This window comes from Crotalus tigris, unplaced genomic scaffold, assembly GCF_016545835.1.
Source record: "Crotalus tigris isolate CLP2741 ecotype Arizona unplaced genomic scaffold, ASM1654583v1 scf7180000017678.2327064, whole genome shotgun sequence".
NCBI classification, from domain to species: Eukaryota; Metazoa; Chordata; class Lepidosauria; order Squamata; family Viperidae; genus Crotalus; species Crotalus tigris.
In genome coordinates, this window is record NW_024096561.1 from 903700 (window position 1) to 929809 (window position 26110).

The 26110-nt window shown below is 40.3% G+C and overlaps 1 protein-coding gene across 4 annotated transcripts in view; it reads left to right on the forward strand.

The window, feature by feature from the left end:
- Nucleotides 1-6804: 6804 nt before the first annotated feature.
- PWWP2B (PWWP domain containing 2B) overlaps nucleotides 6805-26110 on the forward strand; it is a 36549-nt gene continuing 17243 nt past the window's right edge. The window contains exons 1-2 of one of the 4 annotated variants that reach the window (XM_039337442.1): nucleotides 6805-6906; nucleotides 10553-10954. In XM_039337442.1, the coding sequence (XP_039193376.1) occupies nucleotides 10812-10954 (143 nt within the window). In that variant the 5' untranslated portion in view covers nucleotides 6805-6906; nucleotides 10553-10811. Of the gene's footprint in view, nucleotides 6907-7751; nucleotides 10237-10294; nucleotides 10470-10552; nucleotides 10955-26110 lie in introns of those variants that run through there. The other 3 variants (XM_039337444.1, XM_039337443.1, XM_039337441.1) reach the window with 3 other exon arrangements.

The window sequence follows — 26110 nt, forward strand, 5'->3', positions numbered from 1 at the left end:
ATTCAAATCCAAAACAATATTATAAAGCTTGTTTGAAACTTCCCAGTTTTCCCCAAAGTTCCCTTTAGATGCAGTCTCTTCCACTGAAGTCACACTATCAATTTATGTTGTAAGCCACCCAGAGTCGTTGGACATGAGATGGGTGGCAAATTTTAATAATAAAAATAAATAACTCAGTGGAGACTCCTTATTTTGGCATTCCATCCTCTTCAAACATTCCGACATAGGGGGTCTTCGGTATTCTTTGAGCTTGATTGTTTTCTTGCAGCTGTTTCATTACCAAACTAGATAACATCATCAGTGCTAGAAGGGACTGGAGTTTGCCTTTTTTCATATATGTGGCTTGCCCTGTCAGTGTTGGTGGGAGTGTTCTTGGTGGTTCCTTGTTTAGACTGTTGTTTACTGTTAGCTTGTTTGTCTGAGTTGGTAGTTCCTTAATTTGGGGTATTGTTTACTTCTTGATTGTTGGTCTAGTATTAATTTAGGTGTTAAGCTCTGCTTTTCTGGGTGTTGATTGCTGATGGGGAAGTGTTTGGGTCTTTTTGTTTTCTAAGGGATGTTTGGTGCTCTCTAAGCTTGGTTGTTTTGTTGCAGACATTTCATTACCCAAACTACTTCCCCATTAAGGTAGCAGTTATGAATGGGCATGGCTCTGTAGATGCAGATCTGCCATATTTGCTGAGAAGGAGGGAAAGGCAATAAAGCAGAATGGGATCTCACTTTGATCCAGTGTTTCCTAATCTTGGCAACTTTAAAACATCTGGATTTCAATTCCCAGAATTCCCTAGCCAGCCATGCTAGGTGGCAGTATTTTAATTCCCCATGCTCCTAGGAAATTCTGGAAGTTGAAGTCCAGATGTCTAGATTGAGAAACACTTCTTTGATCTATCATTTAGCTTCAGATAAATTACATTTTGTAACCAGTGGTGATGCTAAGACTGTATCAGTATATCCAGGTCCAAAGCCCCCCCCCCCCCCCCCAGGGACCTGACATTCAAACCACATTTGGCTTTTCTAAGAAGTCCTATTAGTATGACCATCTTATTGCTCCATTAAAATGGACAGAAGTAAAAAATTGCTATTGCCTGGTTTAAAAAGGCTGGCAATGGAAATTAAAAACAAACTAACAGTAGATGCCTCCTGTCTTTTGCCATCTTTCTCACCAGGATTGCATTTAGCTCTGTGTGAGGTTACCCTTGAGGATGGCTCATAAGTTGCAATTGGCACAGAATGTAGCTGCTCACCTACTGACCGCATTAGCCAGTCGGGTATCATCTATGCTGCAAAAGCTTCCTGGCCCAGTTCAAGGTGCTGGCTGTCACCTAGAACAGGGGTCCCCAACTCCCGGTGGCTGAGAAGATGCATATTTTAATGCATGCTGGTTGGAATAGCTTGGTTTGGTGGCAATATAAGAAAGAGAGTGAGTGAGTGAGTGAGTGAGTGAGAGAGAGAGAGAAAAGGGAGAACAGGAGGAGGAAACTGGGAAGGAAAGGAAGATAGGGGCAGGTGGAATACCTAGAAATGTAGTCTTGATTGGGAGGAAGCCATCTAAACTATAGCAGTGCTTCCCTTTTTTTCTTTTTGACATAAGAAATACAGTATGTACAAAATAATATGGCTGATATGCTTCACAGGAAAGCCAGTCAGAACTATTGATTTCTGAAAAGGTAAAGCCCTTTTAAAATACTATTTGATTGCTATGTGTAGCTCTACCTGAACAAAGCCCAGTCCCAACTAGATTGACACAATAATGTTTATATTTCCCTGCTAATCCAGGGTGCCTCTGAGATACTTCCTATAAAAGAGAAGCCTATCAGAAATTAAGGTGATGCACTTCCCTTCCTAGTTATTGAAAGGAGGATTTAGATAAGGGGGGGGGAAGGAGTTGAAAAAAAGGAAATATCAGAGGCAGAAGTAGCAAAAACTAAGCTAAGGAATGGTATATCTACCTGGGGATTTGAAGCAAAGTTGTATATCTTTTCTTGGCATATCCTGTTTATCTCCACTTATATTCTAACTGAACACCCATCAGTCAGCTTAATATTTTTCCTTGCTTGAAAATCATTCAGAATCCTGGAAGATCTTACTGTTCAGAAAAGTATGGAACATATCACAACATATATGGTTGAAATGCTAGCCACAGTTAAAGCAGAATAAATATTTTAATAGATTAAGACTACTACTTGTTTACTTTCCTCCCTGATATGTATCAGCATTCCTGCTTAAGCTCATTGATTCTATGGTGGTGGAGTTGGTGGTGGAGTTCTCCACGCTCTGGTGCTAGACTCCTTCAACTTGCCTTCCTTGAGCTCGGGGTCAGAGGTGGATTGGGAGTTCATGGCCATGTGGCCCTGATGCAACTAATGAATGGCTTTACTCACAATAGAGGTCACACATTCATTAGATCTGGTCTGTCTTGGGGGAGGTTGACATCAACTGCTTACCATGGTCAGATCAGCCCATCCAGCCTACGGATAGGTTTCAGAAGGAGTTGGGGGTCTTCTTGAAGCTCTGACACATGGTTTGGCTAAAGCACGGGTGTCAAACTCACTGCGTCACGTGACATGTCACAACGTATCATGACTGTTTTCACATTGCTGGAGCTGGAGTGGATGTGGCCACGTGTGTGGCCGTGTGTGCCACGGGCCGGCGGTTTGACACCCCTGGGCTAAAGCCTCAGTCACAGCTTAGAATAATCTGACAAGGCTCCTGAATCAAACTCGCCTATGCAGATTATCTGGATCATGGATCTAACAGGTTATCCAAGGAGCTAGGAGAGATGAAATAACACAAGAGACTCAAGAAGGGACGCAAACATGACACAGACTTTAGAAGAACATTGGGCTTAAGCCACATTTTCCAAACCCCTTGAATGGTATCTTAGGAACACTAGAAGCCATAACTCTAGTTCTAAGTCAGTCACTGTGAAATGTGCTCTTCCCCAAGCCAATTGCCTTGTTTTCTGCTACTATGGAGCTCTATTAAAATCTGCTGCTGCACAGCAACCAGGGGAGACCATTTGTGTTAACTACACACTACTTACCAAGTAACTATGCAGCAACATGGACAGACTCGCAAGGAATGCTATCACATTTAGGCAAGGGAAATCAAGGTGGGACTGAATGACTCAGCCAGGGTAAATGACTCACATTCCTCTGAACAAAAAGGCCTGACTATAGCAGGCAAAATCCATCAGGAATTTCCCATATGTTCAGCCCTGGTGAATTTCAGTGAACTGTAGTGGTTGAGTAAGATCACAGTTGCAATCTTGCTCAATTTCTATTCAGATAAATCTAATGGGGGTGAAGAAAACAATGCCAGGAGATTAGATGTCACCATTTTTACTGGATTGTACTTCTCTCAGGTATCAAAGGTAAATTTACTCTGCCACTTCCCATATAATAGCTTGGGAGTCTATATAACTCATTTTGCATATAGACGGCATGCCCTTGGATACTTGCTGTAGAACATTATCTCATGAGAGGTTTGATTCAGGCATCAAACTGAATTTTATCTTAGCATAAACAGGGAATGACTTCATGCAGCACTACTCAGTTGTCTCCCTTTGGCTCCTATCACTGGTGGAAACAGCTGAACAAACCACCAAATATTCATCTGTAATTTTTGCAGGGCTAACCAGCTTTTGGCCAACCACATGTTTCTGAATTATAATTCCTGCACCCCTGACCATCAGTCATACTAACACAGGATTGAATTCGGACAATGTCTGAAAGTCTAAAGGCTACTCATCTCTGATTCAATATAACATCATGATCAAAGCCACAAAATCCTAAGGAGCCAGAGTTTGAACCAAGGACAAAGCTGCTTATTTACACTAAGCTAGAATTAGAACAATTCTTACTCTGTGGTATCCAAATATAGTTCTTAAATGGTGCTTTTCTCTGTACCTATTGTCCCTGATACAACCATCAGTAGTTGAAGCATATACTTCATCTCCATGCATGTGATACAAACATACTAAATATCAACAATGGTGACTTCTGACATATATCCAGCGTGTAATAAATACTTCTCACATGCATAAGTAAGTGCACTATCTGCATATCTAGACAGCATATGAGAAGCCAAATACTAAAGTGCAGCCTATGATCTCATGGCTATATTAATAATGAATTAGCTCAAATTATGTCTAGCCAACACATGTGTTAAGGCACACACACATAATCTCAAATTCTGCATTGGGCCAATGAAAGCAATAATAAATGGGTGGAAAGATTTATTGGGACAAAAGACCAATATTTATGTGATCAAACTTAAATTAGTACATTCATTGAACAAATAAATAAATCTCTACATAAATCTGTAATTGACTAATGAGTAGGGGATAAACGTTATGATCCATCTCTGGAGGAGAAGAATCTAAATGTTTTTGGTGTCTTTCAAGATACTTTCCTACAGATTTAAATCCATAGGGGAAAATATAGAAATGTTTTGGGTCTCAGAGAGGCTGAGGAACTTATTTAGAGCTGTCTAACAAGTTAGCTTATGAGAACAAGGAACAGGACCTTACTAGTAGTCTCTCACTCGTGAATTGCTTCTGATTGTTATCTGCCACATTCTATCTTCAAGAGCCAAAAGGTGTCTTACAGATTATGTACAAATAAGTAAATAAACCCATAACAGGGTACAATTGAAAAGATTAAAAGGCCTTCACAATGTTTCCAAATCATAGAACTGATACCAGTCTCACCAGAAGAATATTACAACTGTGAAACCTCTAAACCAGGGGTGTCAAACTGCCGGCCCATGGGCCGGATGCGTCACGTGGAAGCCGCGCCCATCCCATTGCCAGCAATGGCAAAACAGTCCCGATACATTGCGTGATGTCACATGACGTCACGAGTTTGACATGTCTGCTCTAAACCAATTTTCATTTGCCTTATCCCAGACTAAAGAAGGATTCCCAAAAGTTATTCCAAAGTAATTTGCACTATCCAATCTGGAATATTTGCTGTTTTTTAAAAACTGGTATCAGTACTTTTTTTAGTCTTGAAATACCTTATAATCAAGAAGGTTTCATAAAGACCCTCTTCTTTTTGTCTCAGGCATCAATCTCAGGAGTTGTTAATCTGGGATCCAAATTAAGATTTCAGGAGTCTATGAACTTGGAAGGGAAATAAAAGGTACAACTTTATTGTCACAGACCTCTAAAATTTAGCATTACATTCAATGATGGATAGAGGCACCTAATTGATTTTTGGCTTCTAGACCCCCAAAGTATTTATTAATCTCTCTCTCTAAAAGTATATGAATTATTTTAAATACTTTGATACCTGTGTTTGAACATAATGGGTTTCTTTTCTAACACAATCCATGCTAGAGGAAATCAGAAAGAGCTACAGATTACAATTAAAGAACCCTTAACTTTGACTTACTAATACAGAATAAAGCAAAGTAATGGATACATTGAAGGATGTAGTAGAACCATGGACCCAGAAATTAATCTAAAAAGCTCCTGCCACTGCAAATAGACTGTGCCTAAAAGATGGTGTGGAAGAGGAACAAATTATTGGATTAAGACTGAGAATGATTTGAAAGTGGATTTAAAAATGACAGATTATTTGTATGATATGGAAAAAGATGCTATACTAAATATACAAATGAAACTAACTGAGTGGTCTTTGGTGTTCTCTGAGTTTGGTTGTTTTCTTGCAGACATTTCATTACTCAAACCAGGTAACATGATGTTATCTGATATGGGTAATGAAATGTCTTGCAAGAAAATAACCAAGATCAAACAGCACCAAGGATGCCTAATTTCAACCCTGAACTACAAATATTCTCCTTTATTGGAACCAGCTGATGTCTTAATAATTAAAAGGGATATATAAATAACAAACCAAAGGAGTGACCTGGATAACTTTCCTGTATTGGTTTACAAAAGAGACAGTTCTTAAGGAATTTGTGAGAAGGGTCAAAGGAAAATGAAAAGAAATCAAACTTTAGTACAATATTTCAAAGGATTAAAGATCAAGGTGGTTAAAAGTAAAAAGGACTATAAAGTAGGTTTATTTGATCAAGGTTACATAAATATGTTATCTCTGGTAATATTTAATGGGCTTTGGTTGACTAGAACTCAAGAATGAGATTTTAAGGATTAGTTTACAGATAAAGGATATGGGAAGAAGAGATTATTTGTTGTATTCTGATGAGTGATGTCACTAAAATTGTTTATACTTATGATGAAGAGAGAAGTCATTTCTTTATATATTTTTTGTATTATTTTTTCCTATTTTTCTCTTTCCTCACTTTCCATTTTTTCTTGTTATGCCTTTATTGTTTTGAGTTTGTATTAATCCTTGTCTTTTTAACGGCAATGTTCAATAAAATTATTATAAAAAGAAAGGAATTGTTGGGGAATGAAAAACTCTTTTAGTTATGATCACTGAGTAAAAGAAACCTGAGAGGATAGAGCGACATCGGAGGCAGGTGAGGGGAGCGGGAGCTTTTCCACAACTTGAACAATCCTTCGGGATTCCCTTAGCCTTATGGTCTGAATCCCCAAGGATTTCAAGGGGGCGGCGATTGTTTTGCAATGTTTTATTCAAGGGCTTCAACCAGCGAGACTGCCGCCTACCCCTTCGAGAATGTTTTTAGAAGTATCCAGGAGGTCTGGAATGTGCCTTAGGTTTAAGGTGACTGATGCCCCTGCCTCCGGCGGCGACGTCCGCCCTGCTATCTGAGGTTACCTCAGCGTGTCAGCTTCGGTTCCAGCAGCTTTGCAAAGGAGGCAACTCCAAGGCTGGAAGGAGCCAATTTGAACGAAGAAATGCCGCGAGAGATCGCTAGGCGGCGCATGATGGAAATGATCATCCACACATAGTAACCTCCGCGAATTGTCAAACATTGCCATGGTTAAAAGGGCCGGAGAGAGACAGTGATCAGGTAATGCGAGCCACAGACTTTTCCCCCCCTCCTCGTTGTTTCGGTTTTTCCGACTGCTTCTCATTTGCGAGGGTTTAATGCATACTGGCTGGGGTGGTGCGTTTGCTTGTTTTCCTCACCTTTCTTTTTGGAATGCATCCTTCGTGTTTCTTTTTCTTTGATTTTAATTCACATCCAGGCTGTTGAACCAGGTGGGCGTCCTTATGCATGAATGAAGCAAAGCTTTCTCCCGCCCTTCCTCCCCTTCTTTAAGAATAAAACAAAATTAAGCCTTAGAGTAGACTATAAATATCCTCCCATTTGCAGGCTGGAGTTGAGAGATTTTATAGCTTAAAGAACCGACTAGGAAAAACTGACGGAGAAAATACAGTGACTATAGTGGTCACACTTACTAAAGATCTAAAATGTAATGGGGGCTGTGAGTGTCATCTGGTTTCAGCAAGCAGTGGCTTTGCTTGGTTCTGTAAAATATATGTGGCAGATAGAGCTTAAAGGGGAAAAAGATTGAAAGAATAAAACCTTTACAGATATTTCAAATAAATTGAAACACATTTTCTACACTGTCCAGGATTTGCTTCACTCTATTGTAACACCTTAAGCTAAAAGTAGGCTGATAAATCCTCAATACATTTTTTATATTGCATGCAATGTATTTTTTTAAAAAATAGGATAATCTAAAATCTACAAATCATATTCTGTCTAAATTGAAATGTGATGGTTCTTATGCTTTTTTTTCTTTTTTCCAATCTCTGCTTTATATCAATTAGTTTGTATTTTTAACAAATGTGTTTAGGGTAGTGAGACTGCTTTAAAGATGAGAAAATCTGTTTATTTCCTTTTAAAAATTGCTTACATTTAATAATGCCATTTAGATCTTTCTTTAACATGGAGTCGTACATGCTGGAGATAAAATGCTACATTTCTATAAAGTTTGTGGTCTACGGCAATGCCACTCATCTGATAAATTTGATTAAATATTACAGGAGTGAACAGATTTTTGACAGTATTGTAGATTTGTATTTAAAGAGCTAATTCAGCACTGGCAGAAGCAGGAAAAAATTGGTGACCTTGGACCTCTTTTGAATGTAAAGGGGGAGGGGGAAGCAGCTCTCCCCTCTTTGTGGCACTGTGCTTAGGCCTGACAAAATAATCCTATACAAGACCATGTGATTCTATGTCATTCAGTTCTAAGAAAGACTTGAATCCTTCTTCCAAACTCAAGCAAAAATCTTCAAGTGTCTCTAGGAAAAAGCTTAACTCTTCATAAGTTTAGTGAAAAAACATGCACATTTCTACTTATTTTTGCTACATTATCATCCAAGGTAGAGAAAAAGATCCAACCTATTACAGTTTTAATTTTTTACCCACTGATTGTAACATAAAAAGATTATAATATAGCAACATTTTGGCTTTATCTTATACATTTGCTTTATAATGTTATGGAAGAAGGATGATCACTTTAACATATTATACTACTTACTTCTGAGTGACTTATGAAGATAAGGCTGTCTGAGCATTTTTCTTGCACAATTACTGCTGCTCTACAATACTGTCCCTCCCCCACACACACATACAAACTTCTCCTTGAAAATGATAGTGAAACAAGGCCAACATAAATCCTATTATTGCTACTTACTGAACCAAATCTATAAATCACAATAAACCATGAAGTCCAGAGTCATATAGGAATACTTTGAAATGTTGCAAAGCCATCTTTGGAACTGCTGTATCACTAACCATGAGGAAACAATATGAATACATTAGTCCTTTGTAGGAAGCTTTTACCATCAATCTATAGAGGTTGTGAAAGGTCCATTTCTGGAGATTTTGAAGAAACGATGGAACAGCCACCTCTTACAGATGATTTAATTGGTTTTCCTGTATATTCCACAGAGGTGGACAAGTTGATCCTTGTAACTTTTTCCAATTGTGCACATCTAAGATTATATAACAGAGTCCCTACATTTGCAACAGACTCCAAAGACATGATCAACTGTTCTTGCAGTGTTAAAATCAAATCAAATACAGTACTTTTCATGCACCCTTTCCAGTTCTAGATTTATCTGTAACACACAATGACAAGACCTATACACAGACTTTAGAAACAAAACTATTTTTGCAGTAAGTCCTTCAGTAACTCAGTAGGACCTAATAGTTAAGATGCAAATTACTGGATTATCTTTTGCCCTCTGAACATTTAGGATTCTATACTATGCTGCCTCTTCAGAATGTCTGCTTTGAAAATCTCCTGAATTTATAGGAGAAAAATTACCTGGAAATCAATTGCTTCCTGTTTCTACTTGCACACTTAAATATAGCTATTAAGAAGCTCATTGAATACTATAGGACTTAGCAATGTAAATTATATAGCCAAGTAAGTACTCATAGAATGGTACTGATATATTTCCTGTAAAAATTACAAATCTAGTCAATCTTGCTGAAATGTAAGAAACCCACTGAATACTATAGGATTTATCAATATAAAAATATATAGTACTGAACACTGATCTATCTGGAGAGAGAATTACTTATTAGTCAATTGTAAATATATGGCACAAAAAGAAAATGTCATTGTTCCTTAATCTTGATTTCCAAGTATAGAGTTCTTCACATATTTTATTTGGGGATATTTAAAGTAATTGGAAACAGCTTATGCATGAGATGAAACACATCTTGTCTGAAATTTTATAGAAATTAGGGAGGACGGCCTATTTAGCATTGTTTTCCCTCAAATTCTTCAAAAAAGGACTTGAAAGAAACCTTTTTTTAAAAAAGCAACAATCAAGTTTATTAGCAGGACCTGAGAGTTTAGTATCCCAATATTCTCTTTGAAAGGAAATATCTGGCCTTTTGGACACTGGCTCTGCAAGGGCACAAACACATGGTTCCTGAATGTGCTTTGTTTTGGAAAAAAAATCCCTTTTCTTGGGGTCAATTTATCCTAAAGAGCATGGAAATTAACTGAACTCTTCTGGAGTAAGTAGGATAAAGCTATTCATGGCTACAATCCAGTCCATACTTCCTTGGAAATAAAATCCACTGATTTCCTTCCCAATACACATACTGTACCAGCATGTATGTTATACACGTATTTAGATACACAGACACTCAGAGGAAGTGTTAAAATTGATCCACTCGAGATTTGGCTGAAACAAAATGGACTCAGCTGGCAATCGGAATGCAGGGCTAACCTGTGTTCTGCTGGTAAAACCAGAAAGATAGTTTGTCAGTAGCCACTATCAGTGACGGAAGAAGACATTTATTTTACTTGGGAAGATATCTAGAAATCTGGATGGCGAGCGGCGCGTGTGTTTTACCCATCTACTCCAGGTAAAATATCTGCTTTGCAGCGGGACTGGAAAGAAGACATCCCGCGTGCTTAAGCCAACAGAATGCCCAGAATTTAATCTATGCTTTGCTTGCTTGTCAGCAACAGTACCGGGACGGAAGCAGTTTAGCCTGGATAATCACTTGACCCCTCCTGTAGGCGTAAGCGTGATGCTTCTAAAGCGCTCAAGTGTGGGGCAGACGGGAAACCTCGTTCCTAAAGGGTAACTCGCTTGGTAAAGCTGGAGGAGCGGGGGTGGGGGAGGAATCAAAACACCTTCTCGTTCCATAAGTATCCTAATGTCGCCCATTGTTTCAGGATTCCGCTGTGGAACGTTCCCGGGAGGGAAGCATTGTGACGTCAACGCACCTACTAATCCTCCCTGTTGAGGGGGAGCCTGGAGCCATGAGGTCATCGAAGCGGCCAGTGTAACTATCCCGAGAGCAGCGCCAGCAGCAGCAGCAGCAGCTTCAGCGGCGGGGGAGGGGAGCTTGCCCAAGCAAGGCCGCCTGGGATCTCGCAGCCGCACTCCAGCTGCAAGCGAGGCTCGCCGCCGCCGCGAGTTTCTGGCAAAAGCATGGAGGAGGCTGACACGAAAGAGCTGCAGGTCGGCTCCTGGCTGCCGGTGCTGGTGGAGCAAATGGTGAACGATACCCTGGTAGTCACCTTGAGCTGCGGGGAGAGGCGGTTTACCGGGATCCTTCTGGATTGCACTAAAAAGTAGGAGCAGTAATTGCTTTGATGATTATTCTCTCCCCCCCCCCATAGAAAAGAAAATATAATTTCGGGAAAGGAAAGGGGGAATTGTAGCTGAGAAGTTTACTGTCCCCACTAGGCCCTTCTGGAGGGCGAGGACAGAGCAGCTGGGCAGAAGGCGGGATTAGGCCATAATCAGATTAAAGAGTTGCATGGCTCATTGCATGGGGGGAAGGGAGAAAAATCAGGGAGAGGAGAGGAGTAAATGGTCACGTCGATTCTCTCTTTCTCTCTCTCCCCTCCTTTTTTTTTTTAAATAATGACATATTTTAGTTTCATTTTCTGTTCGGAATCCAGCGTGGAAGAAATGTTTCTCTTTCTGAAAAAAAAAAAAGTCAGCTTTCTAGTTTGTGCACTGTACAATCATGTCCTCCTTCAGTGACGTTTTGGAAGCGGAGTTGCTGTCGTGCTTTTCTGAAAAGGCTGCTGAAATGAGCCATATTTTCCTATGGGGTTAGGCCCTTAAAAAAAGGTGTGTCTCTCGCTAGTGGGGGAGGGGAAGGGAAATTATTGTCTTTACCTTCCAGGAACAGACTCCAGAAGATCAGGTCGCCTCCTTTTGCAAACCTTACAACTTTGCTGAAGGTTTTTTTTTTTCTCTCTCCTCTATTTCTTGAGGAGATTTCATTGGTGCGACATATGGACTGCTGCTGATGTAGCACAATAATGTTCTCATGAAGACACATGTTGCCATAATTACAGACTTCTTTGTTTAGGAGATTCTGCACACTTCAAAAAGCTTTTATCTTGAGTTGAAACTGCCCCAGCTTGCCATTTTTTTCCTTTTCACATTCAGCAAGAAAGATGGGCCTCCTTCAGAGAGGGTTTGCATGCCTGAGAAACATAATGCATACATAAATGCAGAGTAACAGCAAAGCTTATTTCCTTTCCTGTTTTGCAGTTCAGGATACATTCACTTATTTAATGAAACACCAGTGCCTATAAATAGTGGTTGAGTTAATAATGTAATACTTCCAAAACTGCATCTCTTTCAGGATCTTTCAAACAAAAGAGTTGCCTAGATTGGCTATTACAGGAGATGTAATAGTTTGATAAAAGTATACAAATAGCTCTATAAAGGCAGAATATCTGAAAAGCTGAAACTTGGCAAGCTGTCAGTGCTAGAAAAATGAATTTAGCCTACTTAGTGGCCTTCTATTTAAAACATTTTCTATTGTTTCCTTTTGAACAATTGGATATAATCTTTCTCCCTGTCCTTGGTATGCATGCCTTCTGTACAAAACAAAATTTCAAATAATCTGTTGGCAGGCAAGATTCCCAAAGCCTGGGGTTGTCTCCTTACCATTGAATTTTCTGAGTAAAAATTATAAATGCCTGCTACCTTTGAAGGCCCCAAATTCATTTTTCTTAATGAGGACTCCATCTTGGTGACAGCTTCTCCATTTCCTCCCCTCCCCCCCCCAGCAACATGCATTCATTAGCCTTTGACAATTATCTGCAAGAATTATCTAATTAGCAGATACGCCAGCATCCATTAACAGTAAACAGATGTAACTTAACATAGGGCTCCTTATAAATCTCAAACAAATATGTTTGTATGTAGACATAAATAATTTTTTTCTGTTTAAAATGTATGATAATATGTTTAACTGAACTGGGAATGCTGTGTTACTCTCCTTTCCTCTTGCCATCCCATTGTCCTGATGGCTAAGTTAATGTTGCTGATGTTGTTAAATAGGCACCAAAGCCTTGCTGCAGCTGTATTGATTTCTTTCTGGCACTTGAGACTGTGAAGCAAATTAAAATGGCATGATGCACTGGGAATTTTTGCATATGAGCAGGTTGCCACAAATTGCAAGGATGCGAAAACTAAGGAGAATTAAAAAAATATCATACTAATTTTCACAGGCCAAATACAAGAAGAATAATTCTCTGCTACATTGTGACTATGAGCTGTGTTATGCCTCTGTATCAGTGTATTCCGTTCTCTAGATGCAGGGCTCATAGATTTGAGAGTCTTTTAAGATTCATATGGTTAAACTCTGTGTGGGACTGAAACAACCAGGGAGTGGGGGCAGAGCCCAAATATGAGTCCTTTTCCTCTCTCCTTATTCTGCAGGAAAAAGTCAGGTAACTCTTATCTAACATCTTTTGCAAGGGTGATTTGAGTTTAAGGTCTAACATGAAGTTAGCCTTATAATGGGCTAAAGCCCTAAGGCTGCAAATTGTGTGCCCCAATTTTAAATGGTGTGAAACCATTGGTCTTGGTAGCTTACTTCTTGCTTACTACTCCAAGGGACAGCATTTTTCTGCATGTAGGAAAAGCCCTTTTTATCACCACTGCTCAGGTCCTTTTATCTGTGGAGTCCCAAGACAAGGCATACCATTAGCCCCTCCCTATGCTATATAAGCAGAAAAGTTGCCCTTGATTTTATACAGTTTTAATGTATTATTACATCCACCATCTTAACTCATTTGACATATTTACTGGATACATAATAGTTTTCCAGAAAAGAAGTTTAAGGAACATCTGTGCTGACATTCCTGGCTTGGCTGGAGAATTGTTTGCCTTTGAGGAGACCTTCCTAAATAAATTGGATCTTTCAGTTCCTTAAGTGCAAGGCTTAAATAGCTTTATCTCATGATTTCTTTTCCAAACCACCCAGACAGTTCAAAAGCTTGATGTGTATCCATTCTGAACATGCTTCCCCTCCTCCTGATTTTTCTAACCTCCGTTGGATCTTTCTATTTGGAAGGATAAGTTGCTTCAAACTAGTTGAATATATTCCTTATCAGACGGTAAAAATGTTTCCATCCAGCTATTTTTAATATTCTAGAGTCACTCTGCCTATTAATATGCAGTATTGAATGTTGATCATGCATTCCCAAATATTCCAGTAAAGCCAGAAGCCTAGATGGTTGCCACAAAACTCTAAGTGCTTTGAAGAAGATGAAAATAAAACGAGGGAGAGGAAAAATCTAAAATAAACAGCATTGAAACAGCTCAGCAGACAGTAAGAAATTAAAGGCAAATTAGAAGGAGGGAGAAAGAGGCCTGGATCATAAATCAATGCAGATGAAAGCAGACTAACAAAAATTGTTTGAAAGGAAGTATCTAGAAAGGAAAATTAAAAACTCAGGAATGAAGAGCTAAAATGTTTAAAGATAACATTCCTGGAAATAAATGTGAAAATGTTAGAGTTTGATTTAGGGAGGAGCTTGTCCTAGAACATTTTTTTAAAAAAGATTTCCAGTTCTGTAGCTGTGTAACAATAGCAGCAAATCAAGATTTGTGAGCCTGTTCCCATCATACTGCTGAAGAAGCCTGAAGTAATAGTTGATCCTTGCATGGAGATGGAACTTCATTTAAAATCAGTTCCTGCACTACCAACACCTTATTTCCAAATATCTTTCTTAACACCACATTCTACTTAAGGGGATCATAGAGGTTCCTTGCAGATGTGTGTGTGTGTGTGTGTGTGTGTGTGTGTGTGTGTGTGTGTTTGTACGTGTTCACATGTGTGCTTCCCCTTTATTACCCACCAGACTGTCCCTTACAGGGTGTGCATACACTCTCTCGCTTGTTCATTCCCCTTCCTTTTAAGAAGCTGTGAGCAATTTTGCTGGGAAGAGTGTCAGCCTTCTTCCGTCTAACAATCTATTGCAGATTGCTGGTTTTCCATCATGAGAAAGGGTGACTTCAGGCAGTCATGGGAAAGGGGGGATAGGAAGAGAAAAAGGTGCCCTCCCTCTCAGCAATACTGCTCAGTCTTTTTTCCTGCCTGCTAATTGCAGAGGGAAACAAATGATCTTAAGCTGGGTCATTGAAAGGAAAGAGAAAGCAGCAAGGTTTTATAGCCCTGCATCCAGCTCCTCTACAAGCTGCTGGTTTTTCATTGGGCTTAGCAGGAGAGAAATTAGGGAAGTGGTCTCTGTTAGCCAGCTGATTAGCTGGCTCCTGGGAGAAGCTGCTAGTGCTTTGTATGCCAGGATAAACTACTTTTTTGGGGGGAGGGGGGAGGTTGATTTAGGACTAAATATATCTTGCTTCTCCATGCTTTAGTGGGCTTTTTTTCTTTTTGATAAAAATTCAGAGACGGAGATTAATTGATTTTCTGTAGGCTTGAAGTATGGGTGTGTTGTTGATTCCAAAAGAGAGGGCTTTGTCTTTCGGGTGATTTAATTATGCACAGGAATGTTTAAATTGCATTTAGCTAATAGTAACTGATATTAGAACAGGGGTTCTCAACCTTGGCAACTTTAAGACTTGTGGACTTCAACTCCCAGAATTCCTCAGCCAGCTTTGCTGGCTGAGGAATTCTGGGAGTTGAAGTCCACAAGTCTTAAAGTTGCCAAGGTTGAGAACCCCTGTATTAGAAGGAAGCTTTTTGAGTAGGCTTTAAAAAAAAGAAGCTTTTCAGTTTCTAACCATTCTGGATCTCTCCTGGTAGAGAAATTTGCATCTGATGTTGCTTTCCCATATAGTGAGATTCCATCTCTGGCTGTTCTTTCATATTTCAACGGTGATTAAGAATGAAATAAAATTCTGCTTATTTATATATTGTTCGGGACCCAGAAGACACGAGTCTGCTCCTATGTCAGCTGCTATTTGTGATGGATTTCTTGATCACAATAAAAGGGCTCAGGAGGGAACAGCAAGTTCTCCTTTCACAAGTGCATTGATACAGAGCAGGTGCGGAGGCTGCGCCCCCCCCCCAGCTCCGGCAATGCAAAAAAACTTGTGATATGTTGCGACACGTCATGTGATGTGGTGAATTTGATACCCATGATATAGAGGGTACTAAGAACCCGGAATTTTGTCTGCTGCAACAGAGATTTCTGTTTCTGCCTTTCTTCCAACTTCAGGGTAATCCTCAACTTATAACCACAACTGGGACTGGGACTTCCATTGCTAAGTGAGGCCATAATTAAGCAAGTCATGCCTGATTTTATGACCTATTTTAGCACAGTTCTTAAGTGAATCACCATAGTTAATCTGTGGTTGTTAAGCCCCTTGATTTTGCTTGTCAGAAGCCAGCTGGGAAGGTTGCAAATGGTGATCACGTGACCCCGGGATATTGCAGCAATTGTAAACACATGCCTGTGGCCAAGCACCTAAATTGTTACCATGGGACTGCAGAGATACACGTAGTCCTCAACATACAACTGTTCACTTAATGACCATTCAAAGTTACAACGGCATTGAAAAAAGTGACTTATGACCATTTTTTCACACTTATGACCATTGCAGCATCCCCGTGGTCATGTAATTTACATTCAGACACTTGACAACTGACTCACATTTATGACGGTTGCAGTGTCCCAGGGTCATATGACCCCCTTTTGCAACCTTCTGATGAGCAAAGTCAATGGGGAAGCCGGATTCACTTAACAACCGTGTTACTAACTTAGTAACTGCAGTGATTCATTTAACAGATGTAGCAAGAAAAGTCGTAAAATGGGGCAAGATTCATTTAACAAATTTCTCACTTAGCAACATAAGTTTTAGACTCAATGGTGGTCATAATTTGAGGACTACCTGTACTGTAATGGTCATTACTGCAAGGACCAATCACTTTTTTCAGCGCTGCTATAACTGAGTAAGTTGCTAAACAAATGGACATAAGTTGAGAATTACCTGTATAATGAAGGTTAAATTTCTGAGTAGGGGATGTCTGAATAGCTGCTGCTTTTGTTTTGCCTATCACAGCAGTTCCCAACACCCCACACCCCTAGAACGCTTCTGATATATTCTCGCACCCCCTTACAAAAGTTTGAAATAACGGCAACAAATTATGCATATATACTATAATTTTAAGATTTCTAAACCCAAGTTTTCGCATCCCCTGGAATATCACTTCGCATCCCCAGGGGTTGCAAGCACCCCTGGTTGGGAACCCCTGGCCTATCAGAAGACCAGGAAACAAAGCTGTTGGATAGCTCTATTATCATTTTGTTATAAGTTGGCCACATGTGAAAATATGTTGAACCCATTTTACATCATCTCTAGAATTATTTTTTTTCAAAAAACCCATTATACACAGATATTTTTCTGTATGACTAATGTTTCACCAAAAATAAGAGGACAATGAGGGAAAATAAACTACTGTGTCCACCTATTCCTTCTTTTGGCAAGACTAGTTTCAATAGTATTTGCTGATTCTATGGAGAAAAACAATAATGGAGATTTTTCCCTCTTTTCCTTGGATGCTAGATTTCTAAAAACAATCTGCAAAATTTTGATCGGCAGTCAGATAACTCCTAACCTTAGTTGAATTGCAGTATGCCTTAATCCACCATTATTGTGAATAAATTTGTAAGCCATTTCTGTTCATGTTTCCTGAGAGGTAATTATAATTGCAACTTACTCCAAAGTAAATGTGCATAGGATTATAACTTTCCTGGTGCTCTCTGGTGGTTTGTGAATTCTAGGAGCTGTCAGGTTATAAGCAATCAAGATCTGTCAGGTTGTAAGTAATTGGTATGGCAATGGGAAGGTAGCAACAGAGTAGCAGACAAAAATAACACACATATTATATTAAATGACAAATGTAGCAGGGTGGCGGAATCATATACAGCAGTAAAGAAGTAGAAGCTTTTGTTTCCCCCAGCCGGAAAGGGATTTGTGAAAATATTTAAACCAGGGGTGGGGAATTTATGGACTTCCAAATGTTGCTGAAATACAGTTTTCAGCAGCTCTAGTCCGAATAGCTAATGATGCTCTTAGTATTGGGCAATTACTGGAGGATCACATATTCTGATCTTTTATAATCTCAGAGTTTCCAGTTCTAAGCCAAAATACTAGCTGTTGCATCAAAAACTTCGCAGGTGGGTAGTTGATTTGTCTGTTTCAGCCTCTGCTGACCTACTCTCCAAATACGTTGGACTGTACCTACTGCTCAGTGGATGGAGGTGACGGGAGTTGTAGACCCACACATGTAAGGTGGGCAGCTTGAATTATAACCTCCGCCCACAGAGGTCACACTTTCCTCCTCCATATGCACAAGTTACTCCAGGGTTTATCGTTGTGATAGGCTTGATTCCTGTATCTTTTTCAGGCATTCAGAAATTTGTACAGTGAGCGGGTTGGACAAGGATAGAGGAGGTGGCATCATAGCATCCAGCCGGAGATGACATGCATACAACATACAACATGTTTATGAAAATGCCTGAAGGGAGTCCTTGTGTGCTTATAGGCATTCGAAATGGACATGCATGCAGTTGGAGAAGTAGTCACACACACCTTCATATGTGCGATTATTGTATTTTGTTAATCAAGTCATTGTTTATAAACTATGGTGGGCTATTGTTATGTTTGAATTGGATCCCTTTAGATTCTTCATCTTAACTATTTTTCTCAAACTGATACCTTACAAATATATTGGACTTTAGTTCCCAGAATCTCAGCAATGCCAGTTTGTCTGGGGTATGCCAAATTGAAAGAGATTAGCTTTGTGCTGCATGTGAACCGTAGTCATTGTGTAGTGCGAACAGTTTTGGAAAGCCTCAGCTCTAGTCCAGCTTTGGTCATAAATCTCTGTCACCTATGGTTCATACTAACCTGCCACACCCTGCCACACATTTGAACAGATTGTTGTGAAGACAAATAATATATTACCATAAGCTGTTTTGAAGGTGAGTTAGGACATCATTGTAATAAATCCGTTCTTATGCTGCAAAAAGTTGGATAATGAGTATATTCTGAATATTGTTTAGGGAAGAGTGGGTGGGTCGTTTTGTCACTGCTCTCTCTCACTTCAATGCAAATTCTACAATACAATAGAGATCTGAAGTCCTTATCAATGAAGGCATTTCAAAATCGGCATCTTCCTTGGGTGATTAAAGCTTTGAGCAATGAGGGCAGGCGAAGAGGTTCCTTGATTGCTTTCAATGTAGATTCTCTTGTGTAAACAATAATCTTGTTGGGCCAAGTCATTTTTTTTAGAATTTAATGATATTTTGAGTGCTCCTGTAAAATGGCTGTCATGTAGGATTACATATTCATAAAATGGCTGTCCTGGTGGATTGGAGTAAGATAACCTATCAGGTTATTCTCTGCCACACTCTGTCTCCATAAGACATTCATTGCCATCCATATTTACCTTTCTCTTTCTTTTAGAGATAAGCTCACACTCACCCAAAATGCTTAGCCTTTAGCTGATCGATCCAACCTGTCTTATTTTCTTTACAGTGTATGTGGCATCTCTTTGTAGCCCAGGACATCCATGGTATACAGATGGTATTGGATGGTGGCCCTCTGCTTTGCAACATGCATGCCTCCCCTTTTATCTTTTTTTTTAAGTGAATCTTTTAAAGATAAAATCAAATGGGACGGGGAGTGTGGGATACGGTGAAGGAACTATCCTGAACACATGGGCATCTGGTTTGCTTGTCTTTGTCACAGTGGAGCAATTGTGAGAGAGCTGCTTTCATTTTGTGTGTGTGTGTACAATCACAGATACACACAGGCACATATATACAACTGCTTAGGAAGAGGGGAAAAAAGAGCCAAGGCATCTGAATTCCACAGGCTGAAATGTTTGTAATAACGATGTCAGTACATGGCTTAAGGCACGTTTACCCCCCCCCCCGCCCCCGCTGGATGAGGACTGCAAGCTTTGAGAGAACAACTGCAACCTTCATGGGCAAGTTTGATTTTAACTGCTACTCACAATTTTTGACCTGAAGGGCTGAACAAAACGGCAAGTGGGAAGTCAGGCCAAGAAGTGGGAGCAAATGTCTTAAAAAAGAAGGATTGCTCTTTTTAACAGATATTTAACAGATCCTTACTGAATGTTAGCCCCTTCACATCTGTGGGAGGGGAAAAGGAAAGGTCATCAGGGTATTAGAATCAGACTGCTAAAGGCACTTTGATTTGGGTTCTGGAGTAGATGAGGTGCTGTTTCGCTGTGCTTGCTTGTTCTCTAGATGATGCTGAGCTCCAGACAAAGCTCCGAGTTCCAGAGAGGATTCCCATCAGGAGAAGCTGCTCACCAGAGTTTCTGGTCCTGGCAATTGAATGAGAGTCCTAGTATAGTCTTGGATCCCATAACAGTATTGGATCTTACAAGTGGTAGTAGCAGTGATTGCGGAGGGATTTACTCTTTTACACAATGTCAGGGGGGAAGCTGGCATTAAGTCACAAGTCGCAGTCATGTGATGTTGCACTTAATGATAGCAGCAGACCTGCCATTGTAAATCAGTCATAGTCATTCAATGTTTTGCTTAATGACCTGTCACTTAGCTAGGAAGTTGTCAAACCCAATTTCTATTGTTAAGTGAGGACTACGTGTAATAAAGCATATAAAAATATTCAAGAACAGAATTTCAACAGAAGATTCAGGGATTCAGAATTCAACAAAAGTTTATTTATGAATGCATTTAAACACACAAGCATTGATATATACCAATACCTGTATGGTACTGATTTTATGACTGAGGCTGGTTAACAGTCATAACTGAACAAGGAACAAGTTCTTGGGTACTTGTACTAAGCATGCCCTATCAGGCAAATGTACAACATATCCCAGGTAGATGTAGCTATTTCAGCGGAAGACTGCATCCAAACAGAAAATCTTGAAATACTTGACGTGGCATAGGAACAGATTGAGTATATCTTCAGTTTCTGAGAATACGGAAAACTAAAAATGGATGCTCCATGCCCTTGTTCTTCTGATTATCAGAGCCATAGAAGTGCCATCAGAAGAGCTCTCCTCCAAAAAGCGTGGTTCCTTAGGGCTTCATATTTTCACACTTGTCATGTTCTGTTCCTTGTCGTGACCCAATAATAATGGGTCACAGTTTTCTTCATAGGCTATGGTCCTCCGGGAGTGGGGCGGCCTATAAATTTTAAAAATAAAATTAAATAAAATATCTGCCTGGTCAAAGTCTTCTAATTCGGCAGCCCCCAACTTTTTGGGTGCCAGGGACCAGTTCCGCGGAGAGAGGCTTTTCCGCAGACCGGAGGGCATGGTTTCGTGTGCTGCTTGCATCCTGTGCATGTCTGGATGGAGCTTCACTCCTTCACATGGTCCCGTTTCTGGTGTGCTGCAGACCAGTGCCAATCCGGAGCTTGGGGACCCCTGCTGTAACTAATGGTGGGATTCAACTATATGAACAACTGGTTCTCTGTGTGAATACCGCTCGCAGAAGTCCATTCTGGGCCAGAACAACAAAAAATTAGCTACCAGTTGTGCCGAAGTGGTGTAAATCAGCTGGTTACTTCCCTCCTTTTGACCCTGTTTTCTCATGGAAAAAAGAAGCTGATTTTTTGCTGCTGCGTCCACTCTCCATGATCAGACAAAACACTCTAGGTTTAGTGGATGGCTTAATCATGTTGTATGTCAATTTCATTTAGTAGCTCTTAACTGATGGGATGTTAGAAGGGTTGTGAAAGGCTCAGGGGGCTTCAGAGTAATCATCTTGGACCATCTATATCTGACCTGGCATAAAACAACATCTCAGACTCCAACTACTGGCTGAAAATATAGAAAAAGGGTGGAATGTGATTGTCCTACATATTTTGAAAATACAGTTGGGAAGAAAAAGAATGATTGCCTTCCAGATGTTTTGGGTTACAATTCCATGGGCCATGCTTGACGGAATTATAAGACCTATAAATAAAATATCTGGAAGGTAACAGTTTCCCTTTTACTATTCTACAGAGAAATGTATACGTGGCTGCAGATGCATATAGTGAATATGCATCGTTTTTTTAAGGTAGTGCCTTCCTGCTTAAATACAACATATCACTTTTTTCAATTTCACCTATCTTTGTTATGACCTTGATAATATTTCTTTTGTAAGTTAAGAAAGACATGGTTGAGTGGCTTTTTATGTTCAGTGAAACTGTACAATAGTATTGATGTCTTCAGAAGCAATTCTGAATCTAGAAAATACTAGAGCAGTGGTGGTGAATCCATGGCACGTGTGCCAGAGGCGGCACTCAGAACCCTTTCTGAGGGCACACGCACCATTGCCCCAGCCCCGCCTCCCCCCACGGCCTCCTCACCAGCAAACCACCCCCCGGAGGAGAGTCACCCCCAAGCATAGCCCGCGCAGAGCAGCACAGCCAAGGACATGGCAGCCGGGCAGTGGGGACAAGACTGCCCTCACGCCCCGTTGCGCGCAGTTGATGCTGTGGGGCACGGGCAGAGGATGTGGCTGCCATGGCGCTGTTGGGATGCCTGGGCGATCTGCGATGGGTGGCCCTGCAGTTGGACGGGATGGGGGTGGGATGGGGTGGGGCAGGGGGGAGGGGGGACGGCCAGAGTGGGGGCGGAGCAGGGGTGGTTTTGGGGTACTCAGTCTCTAAAAGGTTCGTTGTCACTGTACTAGAGTTTGTGCCAAGTGAAGAAAAATAAAATCAGATTTTGAACTGGCAAGTAGGCATTCTAAGCTAATAATTATTGTACCTTAAATATTAATTTATTTGCTTAATTCAGTTCTGTTCTATGTTTTTCCCCCCAAATTAATTATTTTGCAAGAGATTTGGGGAGGGGGAACATACGATATAACTGAAAGCAAATTGATTTGCGGAAAAAGGCTTTCCAAATCAATGCTTCAGGTATTATTCAATGCTATAGTGAAAAATGTGTTTGGATTATAAAGGGAGCTGCAACAGAGCTGGCCAGCTATTGGTAGATGGCAAGAACTACATTGGTGCATTGTGTGATGTATCCAAAATGGGACAGAAAGAGTTCCTTTGAGGTGGTTCTTTTTATATCTTACATTCAGTTGTCAAAAGATCTGGTACTGTGATGCTTCATATGTTTTCTCTCACAAATAGAAGGTTATCGTGTTGTTGATTTCCTTAATTGTCATGAGGGGCCAGGAGCCCAAATCGTTGTAGTTTAGATGTTGTTTAGGTAGTCCCTGAATCAAGGATCACAATTAGGACCGGAATCTCAGTCTTTGAAGCAGTCATAAGCAAGACATCATATGATAGCTTCACTCGATGACTCAAACCCAGCACTCCTCATTGCAGTCATTAACTGATTTGTGGTTTGTTAAGTAGCAGAGTCCTAGGTAAGGAACATGGCTTGTTTAGGGGAGGACGATCCTAGGAGGCATACAAGTGTGTCTGCTCAGGAGCTGCCAATCCTTCCTGCCAAAATCCAAGAAGAGCTTGTAGCCCCTGAGCTGAGAGGCACTCGCGTGCAGCCAGTATCAGGCCTGCCACAATTCCCTCCCGCCCCTGCCAATCCCCCAGGCGACCCATACTCCTTACCTGGAACTCTATTCACTTAACAATCCCCCTGAGACACCTTTCCTTACCTCAGTGCTATTTTGCTCTGGAGCTGAAAATCCTCTCTAACAACATCCAAGCTTGACCACTTCCCTGTTGACTTCTGGAGGGAAATTGACAGAAAAGATTGCAAATGGTGATCACATGGCAACCCATCATAAATGTGAACAGCTTGCTAAGTACCCAGATCACAATCACCTGACCATGGGTGTGCATGCAACATTTTGCATGGTCAGAAGTGCTTTTACTGGCCATAAAGCGCCGTTTCTGAGGCCACCAAATCCCTTTTCACCTTGCTGTGTTTATGAGTGTCCGGTAAGCTCAACTAAAAATGTTAGAAAAGCAAATTTGATTCCTTGGTGAGATTGTAGGTGTCAGGTAGAATGGGTTTGGAAAGAACCAGGATATGAGGATAAGTTGTATTAATCACCTTAATTACAGGCCATACGATGCATCTTAGCAGACTAATTTTAAGGAGACATTTTTATGGAAGCCTCTTGACCTGTGTTACACAGAAATTCTTTCCCTAGGCATAGAAACTATACACCTGAGTGTTGTTGCTTGCTGAGTTTGACCCTTGAAATGCAGATCAAGGGTCCTGCAGGCCCTCCACAAAGAAAGCTGAGGCTTCAGATGCTGCCAATATGACTTCAGTCAGCCAGTCCAGTGTCTTGTCAGCTGTTTTCTCTCTGTTGTACTAATATTGCAACAGCTTTTAAATTCTTTCTTCTATAGATTTGCAGATTCCTTTTTTTCTCTGTAAAGGATGCTTTATTCAACTGTCTGAAATATATAAGGAATGCTGCACAGGAACATGTGAATTTCAATAGAATAGCAAGTCATTATCAAAATAATGGATGCAACGTGAAAAGCATAAATCAGGTGCCTAAAATGTAGATTAATATGTTGGTTTTTCAATATTTATGTGGTAAAATCAAGACTTCTGAAATAGTCACAAAAGCAAGAGAGCATCTCAAAAGCCTTACAAACCCAAATATCTGCCAGTGCAGGATATTCTGTACCATAACTCCTTGGAACTCACCTCAGTAGAGACTGTTGTTTCATTGTCAGACCTTTAATTATTACAGGGCATTGGTTCTACAAACCCGAACCCTTTTATTTAAAATCTGTTCTCTGCACCAAGATTAATTAACCCATAGGAGACATGCTGGCTGTTCCCGGCCCTGTCCTCTTTTGTTGCCAAATTTTAGTGACATACTATATTTTTTTTGTTACTATAATTGCTCTGCTTTGACATTGTTTTATTTCACCCTGGTCCTTGTACGGTCACTGTGCTGGTACTGCAAGACAGTCATCTCCCACGTCCCCTCCCCCGAATAAAAGTTCATTGGAGCTGGCCAAAATGTGCACTGTGTGATGTATGAAATAAATAAATTAGTGGGTTAATGAGATGGCACAAAATAATTATATGTCAGTGAGAAATAAGAAGAAGCTAAGAGGAAAAGGAAAACAAGGCATGTGATCATTTTGTAGTCCAACACCACCAATTTTGGGCATGTGATTTCTCCACTGAATACATTCCTTGATCCAAGTGTGCCAGCTCCTGTTTCTGCCTAACAGAAAAGACATTTAGTCTGTTGTCTGAAAGAGCACTTTCTTTGCTCCTAGATGATGAACACAGAGCTTTAGCTTTAGCTGATGACCATGTTTGAGAAACAGGGCTTAGACTTTGGCTTATATTTTAATACAGACTGTAAAACAAAGCTAATTGAGATAGGGTCTTTTTAATAGATAAAGATGGCGAAGATGTTGGGTATTCCTTCTCCCCTATCAGTATTAAAATGCCGTACTCAATTTATGAATAAGATGGAAAAACCAGTATTAAAACACCATACTCAATTTATGAATAAGATAGAAAAAGATTCCTTACAACTTAACATGTTTACATCACACGGTCATGAATGATGTGAGGGTAGGCAATGTGGAAGAACATCTGAGTTGGTGTAGTCCAATCAGCATTGTCTATCTTCACATCATCCATGACCGTGTTATATGAATATATCAAGTTGTATGTACTTATGGGTTAAGTACAACTGGATTAGGAACACCAACAGAACGTAATTTTATCTTACTTTCCCCCAAAATATTTATATTGTAGCATGTTCCACATCTCTATTAAATTCATCAGTAAATACTTTGGGTTGTATTGGGTTAGAGGCACGTTTGGAGTTTGTATAATGTGATTGGGCTTTAAAGTTCACGATTGTTGCCAGAAGATCTGAGTTTGGAGTCCTCAGTTCCAGCAAGCGTTAAAGTTTTACTAGAAAATGTAGTTAATAGGTCATCCAAGCTACTTATTTATTTATTTATTTATTTATGAGACTTATATACCGCTTTAAGTGCAAGCACTCTCTAAGCGGTGTACACCAGTAAGCAATGTATATATATATATATTTACACTGCCCCCAACAATCTGGGTCCTCATTTTACCTACCTCAGAAAGATGGAAGGCTGAGTCAACCTTGAGCCGGTGAGATTTGAACCGCTGACCTGCTGAACACAGTCAGCTAAAGTGGCCTGCAGTACTGCACTCTAACTGCTTGCGAAGTGCCAAATTGCCTCCAAATTAAAAATTGTCTCCTTGACATTTCAACCCTTACATCAGGGGTCTTCAAACGTGACCCTTTTATGACTTGTGGACTTCAACTCCCAGAATTCCTCAGCCAGAGTGCCTAGCTGAGGAATTCTGGGAGTTGAAGTCCACAAGTCATAAAAGGGCCAAGTTTGAAGACCCTTGCCTTACATCACAGGTGTCAAACACGCAACGTCATGTGACGTGTTGTGACATGTCACAACTTTTTTCCCAGTGGGGTGGGCGCGGTTTTAGTATGACGCCTCCGAGCCATGGGCCGGCAGTTTGATACCCCTGCCTTACATTAATGTCATTGCTA